Source organism: Tyto alba, unplaced genomic scaffold (genome assembly GCF_018691265.1).
Source record: "Tyto alba isolate M040663 unplaced genomic scaffold, T.alba_DEE_v4.0 Super-Scaffold_41, whole genome shotgun sequence".
NCBI lineage: Eukaryota > Metazoa > Chordata > Aves > Strigiformes > Tytonidae > Tyto > Tyto alba.
Genome location: NW_024881317.1, coordinates 15,301,747 through 15,313,854, shown reverse-complemented (window position 1 = coordinate 15,313,854; position 12,108 = coordinate 15,301,747). Strand labels below are relative to the sequence as shown.

General features: G+C 44.9%; 1 protein-coding gene across 1 annotated transcript in view; it reads left to right on the top strand.

The window, feature by feature from the left end:
- The first annotated feature begins 6,594 nt into the window (after positions 1 to 6,594).
- The window catches only part of RFX7 (regulatory factor X7), a 54,391-nt gene continuing 48,877 nt past the window's right edge, over positions 6,595 to 12,108 (top strand). Inside the window, exon 1 of the mRNA XM_042804085.1 lies at positions 6,595 to 6,970. Within this exon, the coding sequence (XP_042660019.1) occupies positions 6,825 to 6,970 (146 nt within the window). The 5' untranslated portion in view covers positions 6,595 to 6,824. The remainder of the gene's footprint in view (positions 6,971 to 12,108) is intronic.

Here is a 12,108-nt window from a genome sequence, read left to right as displayed (position 1 = left end):
CAGTACAAATATTGCAAGCTGAAGTCTCCAGTTTGACAATTTAATTTTTCTCCATCACTGATCTTGAGGAAGAAATCATCTTAAAAAATTAGCAAATGCATAAATTGAACTAATTAGGTGTAGCTAACTAAAATTGCTACATCACTGCACTTTTTCCCTAGCATTAGCCGCAGCGGACCCATTTGGCAACCAAAAGGTCTCAGGATCCATAAAGGATTTTTGCTTCTAGGGACTTCCATGTTTTGAATTTGAAAACCAGGAGCAGTGAGCCATATTTCTCAGTTATTTTGTTGTTTGAAATCTGGCTGTGAAACTCTATTTACTTTGTGTTGGACTGCTGCCAGAGGAGGCCTGGTTTTAGCAGATGGTCGCTGAGCGGAGGCCAGACGTTTCCTGCTGCGTCCTGACGAGGCACTGATAGCACCACTCCCAGGCACAGGCAGCGCGGCCTTCAGCAGCCACCAACGCTGGAGGTGCAGTGACTGCTGGCAGAAAGGTTGGGAAGAGTCCGTGAAGCAGCACTTGGGGCAAAAGCCTTCACGGACATCTTGATGTGGTTCTCAGAGGTGGTGGAGCTGCCGGCCAGAAGATGAGCAGTGGGAGGGCTGAAGTTTTGACCAAGAAGAATTTAAGTGTTAAAATCAGATGGACGTAAACCAGTAGTGATGAGATGTGATTGCTTTGATCTTTGACAGGACACCTTACTGTCTTGTCAAGGTTAGAGAGCTCATAGAAGAAAGACAAAATGGGAGGCTATGGCATCATACTGTGGTGTGGGTTTACCTGTCTGCTCTACAGGCATAATGTGCAGGTAGCATTTTCCTTTCCCCCCATTTCTGGGGGGCAACTTCTCTGAGAACACAAATCTTTAATGTGTCCTCAGGCTGGTGTCTGATCTTTCAAGACACTGCCTGCTCACAAGATGGGGAATCAAAGGGCAATGCCATAATCACAAGTACTTGTGTATCGCTGGATCACTGCCTTGCCAATTTGCATACAGGAGAACATGCAAACAAATTTCTCAGGAGGCTGCAGGACTTGGAAATCCTCCAGGATTCCTTCAGGCAGCATTAAGATTAAGGACATCCATAGTTTATCTGGCAATCCAGAGCCTGGACTAACATTGCTGAAATTCATGGTTCCTGTGCCATGTGGCTCTGCATTTGGGGATTTGGTGCTCTCCCATCCTCTGCTATCAGATACCTGGAGCTGCTGCATTACTGTATGAGGCTTTATTCGGGTCATGTTTTTGTGCAGGTGGCAAAGCCCCTGCAAACTGCATCTGGACCCCTCCTTGCACTCAAGCCATTCTGCAGCTAGGCAATGCTTTAAATGCTTGTGCCTTTCCAGTTTACTACTGGATCTCAAAAGGAAAAAAATCAAGGAAAGACTGAAATGTTGATTACTTTGTTACATGAAACTTGCATATATTTCTCTCTCCTTAACTTTGATTCTGTCAGAATCTCCCTAAAACTGAGCCTCTGGGTCAGCACAAGAGACAATTGACAAGATCAGTCAGATGCGTAGGGGTCTGACTGACAATATTTTTCCTCTAACTTCTACCTGCAGGAGCATCAAATATTCAACAACACTGAAAATGGAAGGATGTCTTTGCTTAAAACCTCATTCAGTCAAGTATCAAACTGTGATATTTCTTTCAGTGACAGCCCTTCCTTCCTACTCATCCGCCTTGTACATGACAGCCCAAATCACCACTTTCAAGACCCACTGTCCCCTTCTAAGTAGTTTTCTTAGGCTGTGGTAGTTTGTGCCTTTTTCTTCCTTACTGACTTTTTCCAGCCTGAAGACAAGCATGCAGTATATAGGAACACCATACTCATAACTTTTTCAAGCTCAGCAGCTGAGCCCATTTGACATTACATTGAGAGGAAGATTTATTGTTCTGTAAAGAGGAGGCAGTCTACAGAAATGTTTCAAACTATCCATATCATCAAAAAACCTGGATGGACCTTGGGAATTTAATCTGGTTATCATGACTTAGAGAATGCAAATGATCTGTGTATTACCCCAGCAAAACACCATATTCCTTGACTGACTGACCGTGGCAAGCTACAGCAGGGCTTCTGTGAGCCTGGGCCATAGCTGTCTTGCACCTGATGATCATCCACATCTGCACAGATGCATGCCCATTTCATTAGCACCTTAAAACTGCCTTGCAGAGATATAAATGACTAAATGTATGGCAAAGCAGAAAATTGGAGCTGTGGTTGCCTAAGAAAACTGTTTCCATTACTAGTCACAGTGATAGCTAATACTTTTTCTTTGCTGGAGAAGGACTTATGATCATGGGGCCTACCTCAGACTTCCCTAGCATTTTTTTTGATGTTCCCCATTATTTGCCAGGTTGCAACACTGCCCACCACACAACACTTGCACCCGCTCCAAACAGATGCTGCAAGACCCAGCAAAGCTTGGCAAACTTCTGGTCAAGCAGGCTCTCATTATAATTAAAATAGCCCCCCTTTCACTGCCAGGTTTGAACACAGCCCGGTTTCTCCTGTCAGTTGGTATGACATGAGTTTCAAGGTTTCCTAGGTAAACTGGCTACTTATTTTTTTAAATAATCAAAAACATAAAAGCTGAAGTATTCATTAAAATTGGTTAGGTGAATTACTAGTTATTGCGCTTTCATTTTACAGGTGCTACACATGAATGGAGATAACAAAACAAAGAGAACCAGAGGAAGATGTCTTGGGCATAGCTCAGGATACATGGAGACAGTCATCCCGAGGGAAGGAGAGTTGCAAAAAGGCATCAAAATGGAGTTCACTGAACCAGCATTTAAAGCTTTTGGAAAGTGTGTTTTTTTAGCAAGCCTTTAAAGTCAGACTCACAGAATATGTTTTAAGTTTGTCTTGAGGATAAAGATAGCAAGTTTTCATTATTTATCTGTCTCATACCTCAGGTTAGTCTCTGAGTGTGCAGGTCTCTGGCCCACAAGAGGTGGCAGATCCCTCTCTATTGACAGGAGAGCAGGAAAAGCGCCTTCCCCTCAGTGCTGGCTGCTAGCTGGAGAAAGCGCAGTGAGGCATTCCTCCTTGAAAGCATGAGACGCTGTATTCCCTGACTGTCAGAGACAATTCATAACAGGGAAGAAAAAGCAAAACAAAGCCACGCTAAAGTGGCTGAAGTAGAGAAAAACCTGGAAAATAGGTTAGACAGTATTTAAGTACAACCCTTCCCCGCAGAGAGGGCTCGTGTTAGATCCTAAGCGCCAGAAATGGAGGAAAAATAAACACAGCTTTTGGAATTAACCTGGCAAAATGGAGTTAGCTCCTGCCTGTCACAGGACTGCATGGTGGAGATTGTCTTCATACAGACAGCCGGCTCTTTCTTTCCCCAGAACAGCTCTTTCATTCTCTTCTGAAGATCATCCTCTAATGAATATATCGGTCTGGCGCAGCAGGCTTCCAGGGTTTTGAGTTAGAAAAGACAGGAATTTTAGCACTAATACAGCAACATCAGTTTCTGGACAAGAAAAATCTGTCTGCAAAAAGGGAGGGGAGGACAGAAAGCCCCCAGCCTATCTGCTCTGAGCTCAGCTGCTGCGCTCTTGAATAAAAACAGACATTTGGAAAATGGGAAAGAACAAGATCCCAGTTCAGCAGATACTGGTCAGGTTTCTGACATGCTTAAACTTCAACACATGCCTTCGTTTACAGTAACGGGACTTAAAATTAACTTGTTTGTATTACTTTTTGTGTGTTTTTTATATAGTGCTAACCAGAAGCTCAATCTCTGCATCACAGGAAGGTGTTCTGAGATATTAGATGCAAGAACTCCAGCAGATGGTTGTAGTGGCCCTCAGTGGATATTCCCTGGAGGTCTCCAGTCAGTCCAGGTTCATCTCTCAGCTGTTAAATAATTCCTTTCAGGGTCTTCAAGTTAATTTTGTCAGCACAAGGTCTTTGTTTACACAATTATTTTGGATCTGTTTGTTCTTTGCTTTGGTCGTATATAATCATGTAAACTGCATATAAGATGCCACCATTTTTTTCTTTCACCCATTTTGCACAGGTGCAGTGACGGTACGAAATGCAAGGCAAGTTCAGCTGGTTGTGTAGGAATCAGCTATAAAATGGTGTCTGTTTATGGCCCACCTACCACATAAAGGAAAAAACGTCTCACTTGGTGTTAAAACAGGTAACAAATCTGCACCAAACCCTGCACCCAGTCACACTGAGGGAACATGAGGAAAGCACTGAGGGGGAATTACTCCTAATATAAAAAAGGCTCTCGGAGAGCAGAGTGTGGGCCTCTCTGATGCAGCTATACACAACACAGCCCCATTTCTTTTAGGTATCATTCTGGGAAAGAATGTTAAATTCTTCTTTATGGTTAGGCCTGAGGAGGAAATCTCTTCTTTACACAAAATAGGAACCCAATCTCATTTTGGGCCTCTGTGCAATCTTATTTTGGGCCTACAACACAAACCCAGCGATAGAGACTGGCTTACAGTTGGAAGCTTCACATCAAAAAAGCACAGAAAAAAAAATAATTTTTTTTTTTTTTAGAAAAAGAGAATTGATGGTGAGATATAGAAGTACAGACATAGCTTTTGAGGCCCACTGATGGCTTCTACCACAAAAATACAACCTAGGAGTCTGGCCCACTTATTTAATCTCTTTGCCACTTTAATCACATTGTGCCCTAAAACACCTGGTGTGATTACAGCATGGTGGTGGCAGCCCTGGGGTGCCAGGCTGTGAGTGGGGCGGCAGATCGTGCAGAAGAGGTGTGACTAATATATTTTTCTTGGTCATACGATACCCATACATCTGTAGGTAAGTGTGATTACATTTTCACATGGCTGGGAATTAAATTCATGAGGAACTAAACAATAAATTTGTCTTCCAACTGCTGGTTTAGACTGAAAGCAACACTGAAATGATGTATATTGTTCCACTTTATTGTAATTGTCTATGATCCTGCAAAGATGAAGCACATCTGTTGAACTTTATTCTGATGTGTAGGCCCATCGATTTCAATCTGGGACTGATAAATACGCATTGGCCAGAACATTTTTACAGCTGGGATCCCCATGGGTTAAGCTCTGGCCAGGCATATGCCACAGGGTCCAACAAAAGATCTCAACAGAGGCAATTCTGGCTGTCTTGATACAATTGGTGTTAAGTGGAAATTGCCACAAAACTAGAAAATATCACCAAGGACATTCACCTTTGTCTTCCTGTGCTAGTTTACACGGATATTGATGTAGTTTTCTTGCAAAAAAAGCAGAGCAGTTAGAGATTTTAAATTCATTACTTTTCTGTTTACTTCTGATTACAATTTTTACTTATACTTTTCTCATTTTTGGATGCCCTTCAGAAATTTCCAATTCAAGTTAAAAAAAAAAATGCTTTTATTAAGAGGCAGGAACAAGAGAGCTTAGTTTCTGTGGTTCTGATAAGAGGTTTTATAAGGAGAAGAATATCACCATCATCATAGCCATTAACGTTCTGATTTTGGAGCAGTGGAAGCGTAAGTGAAGATTTATTTTTGAAAAGTCTCGCTTTGGTTGGTGACATAGTAATTTACAAATATTCATCTCCTAAATTTAGCAATGCCATGTTTCCATGTGTGTATTTACATTATTAGTTGTCTTTAGGCCCACATTTGCTGTGATCAGCATAGGCTAGGAAGTCACTTTGCCCTCCTGTACCACTATCAGAAAGGGTACCAGTGTGTCCATCTCCCTGCCAAGTGCTGTCCCAGTGGGCTGAGTATGAAAACTGTGAATTCCTGTTGGAACACTACCAGAATTGGAGTGATTGGGAAAACAGGGGCAGCACAGTGGCAGCTTGAGCCTTCTTTGCCCTTCACAGAAAACTGGGGGTAAAGGCCTGTGGTACTAATGGCACCACGGCCCCATTGATGTTCAGGGGACAGAGGAGAAGGCTGAGGGCAAGGGATGGCCTGGCCTGCCACAGCCCCATGTCGATGGCTGGCTTCTTCAGAGAGGTGTGAGGAAAATTTCTTATTTTTTATTTTTTCCTTCCCAAGCAATGGGCATTTCAGGAGCGCTGTCCTCATGGGAGGCAGGGGAAGGTGCAGGGAGCACCCCAAGAGGAGCAGGGCGGCGGTGGTGCAGCCAGCTGATGTAATGCTGCTGCCGCAGGAGCGGGCTTCACGTGTCTCCGGTGTGCAGCTATGCGCTCAGTGCATCCTATATAAATCATGCACATCTACGTGTATTATATACAGCTCTCCATCTATCAAAAACGGACACCGCACATATGTGTTGTTTTCGCCGCCGGCGCGCAGCGGGGGCCGCCCCCCGCAGAGCCGGGCCGCTCCGGCAGGAGCCCACCACCTCCCGCGGGGGCCCGTAGGCCCCGGCCCGGAGGTATCGAAGCGGCCGCCCGCCCCACCCAGCCCCGGCTCCGGCTCCGGCTCGCCGCCGCCGGCCGCGCCCCCGGCCCCGGCCCCCTCCCCGGCGGCGGCGGCGGCGCGGGGCGGCCCGTCTGCTCGGGCAGCGCCGAGCCTGCGCACTCGGCGCCCGGGCGGGCACGGCGGCCGCGGGGCGAGGAGCGGCGGCGGCGGCGGCGCGGGGCGGGCCGGGCCAGGTGCTGCGAGGCGGGGGAGCGCGGAGCGACCCTGCGCGGGGGTGGCGGCGGCGGCTGCCAGGCCGCCATGCGCCGTGCCGCGGGCCAGGCTCGCCATCCTGCGGCGTAGCGGCGGGACGCGGCTCGGCTTTCCGCCCGTGATGTCCCCCGGGCAACAGGGGAAGGCAACTCACTCGAGGGCTGCGGCAGAGGCCTAGTGCGGCCAGCGCCGCTCCGCGTCCCCGCCGCCGCGCCCCCATGGCCGAGGAGCAGCAGCCGGAGGGGCAGCCGCCGCGGCGGCTCGCCGGCACCCCTGCGCCCGCCGGGGCCCTGCCGGCCCTGGTGCCGGGGCTGCAGGGCGGCGAGGCCAGCGCGCTGCAGCACAAGATCCGCAGCTCCATCTGGTAAGGGCCAGGCCGCGCCGCCCGCGGCTGCTGCGCCCCGGGCCGGCGCTCGGGGACGCGAGTGGGGTGGGGTGGGGGGGTGTGGGGCGCTGCTCGGGTGCGGGGAGGGGGGGGGGGGGCGCGGCCCCTTTGTGCCGGGAAGCGCGGAGCTGCCTGCGCGACCCCCGCCCCTCCCTCCCCAGTCCCATGGGGCTGCGCCCCCAGACGCGCTCCGCGGGCGGCCGTGCGAAAAACACGCGTGGTCGTGGTCAGGTGTGCCGGTTAGGCGGACGGGAGGCTCGTGGCTGTTGCCGCGCCTGGTGCTTGTTATTTTCCAGTAACGAGGCGGCAGCCGCCCGTGTGCCGGGGGCGGGTGAGCGGTGCTGCCTGCTCGCGTTCAGCGATAATGGGGATTGCGGAGCGGCTCTGCTCGGGTGGATGGGTACAATCTCACCTGCCGAAGGCATTTTAATTAGTCGGCATTTTATACGGGCCTCTGCTTTTACGTCCGTTTTTTTTTAACGTTTACATGAGACCCCCAGCACAGAGTGTTGATGCAGCAGGGAATGCAGAGCGTTGCAGTAAGGGTGCATTTTCCCAGCCTCCCTGTGAACCTCTCTTCTGAGTTTCCAGTCTGGCAATTGAAATGCAATTTTGGCTGAAAGTTACAATGATGGTTTGCAAGCTCCTGTACAGGAATCCAGTTTCTTTTGTGTTTGTGGTTTTTTTTTTTTTTTTTTTTTTTTCCCCTAAAAATTAAAACAATGTTCATAGGTAACCAACATTTTACTTAAGAACGTTTATTTTGTGTGTATTTGGTGGGGGAAAAAGATAAATTGAGTTTATCTTGCCCTGCAAATAAAATATCCTGTTTTTTAAAAAAATAATCTGCAGGAGGCTGTCACCAGCAGCATTTATATTTTGTATATGTTTTATAAAGCTGCTTTTGACTGAGGGGGCTGATAAAGTATTGTGAAAGTTGGGAGTTGTAAATATAGTTTACTCATCATCTATATTGTTTTCTTTTATATATACACACACCATATATATCTTTCTATATATGTACTCATACTAATAAAACCATACTGAGCTAGCTTACATGTTACATCATACTATAGTTAGATTTTATGGTGTGAATTGATATAGTTGGAAAAGAATCAAAATATAATTTTATCTCCAGATTCTTTTATTGTATGGCATACTGAAATTGTTTATTATTTGGTTGTTGGTTGTTTATTTTTAAAATTTAAACAGTAAATAATAATTCATTGTCCTCAATCTACACTTGCTACCTTTTGTTTTTCTCTGCAATATGATCTAGAGAAGGAATACGAACTGCAAAATTTGCTGTCTGTTTAGATCATGAAATCTTCACAGTCCTAATTTATTACGTTATTTAGTGATGGCCTTTTTATATTCTCTTTCAGTGAAAGTGCTGTTTGGAAATGAGCCTCAGAGAGCATGTTTACTTTGCATTCAGATTAGGTATCATGTCCAAGTTAAAGACAAAATGGCTACTAAGTAAAACCTCTGTTTTTATTATGAGTTTTCAAGGAAAAAGAGTGCATATGTTAGCCTTTTAAATGAAGGCTGCTTATTTGATTCAGGTAAACTTGATGAATAGCCTGAGCCCACATTTGGTACAAAGGAATGCAGCGTTTTGCCCAGCGTAGGTGGCTCCTGGTGCCAAGTGCCTGTGACCAGCAGAGGCTTTGCCTTTTGCTGCACCTTGCAGCCCTGTCTCCTGGTACTTCCACAGGCGTTCCCTACTTCTGCGTGAGTGTTCCTCCTGGCTACCTGCTCCTGTGCTGGGTTGGGACTTCCCTGCTGCTCTGTGGCAGTATCCATTCCCTGCGGGTTATACTGTTGAAATGCAGTATTTGAAGATAAGGTTATTTTTTATAAGAAAACCTTCTTTTTGATATCTTCAGATCTTTTGTCTGGGACTACTATAGACTCCGTGTTTCTGTACTGAGATCAAGCAGCCTCCTTTGAGGCTGGAGTTTAATGTTAATTTGCACCTTCATCTAGATGTGGTGGTTGTTTTTGAGCAGTGAGGATGAGAAGCATTGCCAGGGACGTCGTGCACGCTGCACTTGGAGTAAACAGTGGAAAGTCTCCTGTAGTTGCAGTCTCAGATCGGCTGTTCTGTTCAGTGGTTGCTGTGTGCTGGTGATGGATAAACAGTGGGAGAGGTTGTGGAAAGCTGCTTGTGAAAATGGCAGTGCTCTGTTGTTAACAACTAGGTGTAACGTGCAGAAGAGAGCTTCCTCTTTTCTGCCTTCCCTCCTTTTCCTCCTCTCTTCCCCTGCCGTGCCAGATGTGTGTGCTGGCAGGTTGGTGTGTTCAATTCCTCCTTTGCTTCCTAGAGGTTTAGCACATCTAGATTAGTACTCTTCTGTATTGTTCTCCCACTGCCTCTGTTCTCCTATATGTTTGTGCATAGTGGATAGATGGTTTTAGTTGGTTGTGTTTTTTTTTTGTTTTGTTTTGTTTTTTTTTTTTAAAAGGATTTCAGTCTTTAAATTGTATTGGCAATGAAAATAGTAGTATAGTAAAATATAGCAGCTACTGAAATACTGGACTTGAGGATCACAAACAAGTCTGTGCTTGTCCTTCCACTGTACAAATATAAATATAGTGTGTGATGTAGGCCTCGAGTGCGACAATGAGTTATTCATTATCTCAACTCATACTTAATGTATTCTGTTTATTAAATTAAAATGTAGTTTAACAAAAGTAGCTCAAGTAATTGTGAACATGTGGAGTCTCTTGAAATGAAACAATAGGTTAGGTCCTGCGGGTTAAAATTGCAGGCATGGTCAACGTATGTACTGAAAACATAAAAATGTTCTTGCTAGGAGTCCAGTCTGGGTGGGTTGGTTTGTTTGTGGTGTTTTTTTTTTGTTTGTTTGTTTTTTTTTGTTTTGTTTTGTTTGTTTTGTTTTGTTTCATTTAAAGTGACCATAAATTTGGATGGAGGAGAGGAAGAGAAGTTACTTAGCTGTGTTTAAAAACAAATCAGGAAGTATTTATTTGCATTACATCACATACAGGTATTTAACTGCTGTTTGGTTACAATAAGTAAAGTTCATCACTGTCTAACTGTACTTTTTTCCTGTCTGTCCCACTTGAACACATCCAGCAAAGTGGTGTCTGGTTTTGTTTTTGTTGTGTATGTGAGTTGCTGAGGCATTGAATATGTCTTATGGTGTCGATGAAATGGGTAGAAATATTAGATGTCTTTCCCATTGATGGATTATAAGTCTAGACGGGGAGAACTTGTCTTTGGGAGCCCCGCCTGGCTGATTAGTGTCAGGTTGGACGGGTTTGTAAATTGCCCTGGTCTTCACTGGACACTGGGCCTTAATTTGCCTGTTTTTATTTCCCTTTAGATTCATTAAAGCTTTCATATTTATTAATAGCTCTTTGCCCAGACATTAGAGCCCAATGTGGGAAAACCAAGGTGGGAAAACCTCCCTAGTCAGCTGTCTGAGCATATAGACTAATGGGGTTTCATTTATTTTCTTTGGGTGAGGGTACTGTATTACCAAATGTGTGTTATTTGTGTATGTTTCTGTAGCCAAACATATGGTGGTGAAGATAGAGTCTGATCAATATTACATTAAGTTGCCAAAGAATATCCTATAGCTGAAGACAGCCAGCGATGTATGGATGTAAGAGCAGTGTGGCAGAAGGATTGAGATGCGGAGGTGGCTGAGGGAGTAAGGCGGTGGTTGAGGGTCTGCTCTCACTGATGTGAAAGAAAAAGACCAACTCTTTTAGACTATTTAATCCTTCTGCTCACTGTATTAATCTAAAATCCAGTCTGTAGCTGTGATCATTGAAGGAACGGATGGGTTTGTTTTCTTGTTCACTGTTGCGAATAACTGGTGATGATTCTTCAATTCGTACTTGTTTACTGTTGTAAATAGTAATTTGGTGCTTGCATCTGTGCACGAGTTGGCCCCAGCTTCTTTCACCTTGCCTGCATCTCAGCTCTTTTTGTCCTAAAGGCATCTGTTAGGATTTGAATGTAATAATTCTGCTTGAGATATTAATTTCTCTCCTCCCCCTCCCCAATATCTCACATGTAAACGAAGCTGAGGACCAGGCAGTGTGCAGTGGCAAACACAAAGCATTGCTTTTGCAGCAATTTCAGTTGGATGTGTGTGTGGGTTTCAGATCCATAATTTTTGTCCTCAAATTGCTCTTCTAGCTAGAAGTTGTATTGGAAAACCACATGACCTAGGACAGGCAGGGCCAAAATTATACGTCCTAAGGCCCAGTTAGTCTCATGTTGAAGGGGGAGTAGGAGGTGAATTGTGCCCTTGTTAGTTTTAGGCTCTTGATATTGTGCTAGAAAACCAGATTAGCTGATTGCGATATTTTCTACCTTTGATTTTATTTGATTTCAATATTTTCTAATCCTTGGAAGGCTCCGTTCTGTCTTACGACTGCTGTCATTCCTGTTCCCTCCTGTAGTTGCATCCATCACTCCTCATTAGGCATTGTCAGTAAGTGTGGATCATCACTTTGCTGTTGGCAGAGCAAATGTTCTGCAATTTGGGAAATGCCATTGAGATTTTTCGTAATAGGAATTGCTACTTATTTGTATGATTAGGTCAGCAGGAAAAAATGATTGACAGTCTTGATATTTTTAATAAAATACCTGGCAATGAAGAGGGAAGCTCAAGCGGTATGTGTTTCAGGCTCTTGGCAAATACAGGTACAAACACCTTTTTGGTAGTTATCTTCTGCAGTTGAAATTCCTGTAACACCCTTTATATATTTTTTTTTTTTAAATACAGATTTCTTAAGTCAAGTTGGATTAATCTTTAGACCAATGAATCTGTATTTATGCTTTTTCAATTTTCTGTAGCTCAGGAGAGGGAGACAGAGAATAAGAGCAGAAAACCCCCTGAAACCAAAACACCTCTATATTTTGTTAAATGGTCTGTCAGAATTGAGTGGAGAACTTAAAATTTCTTGTAACTGATTACAGACCCTGGTGATTCAGTGCCCCTAGCCCAAAGTGCACCAGCCTTCATTTCCGCCTTTGTCCTGGTTAATTCATTGTTGGAGGTAGGAAATAAAACTTACGGTTCTTCAATAAAAGATTACTGACTATTGTGAGGAGGAGCTAATAGTTATCACTG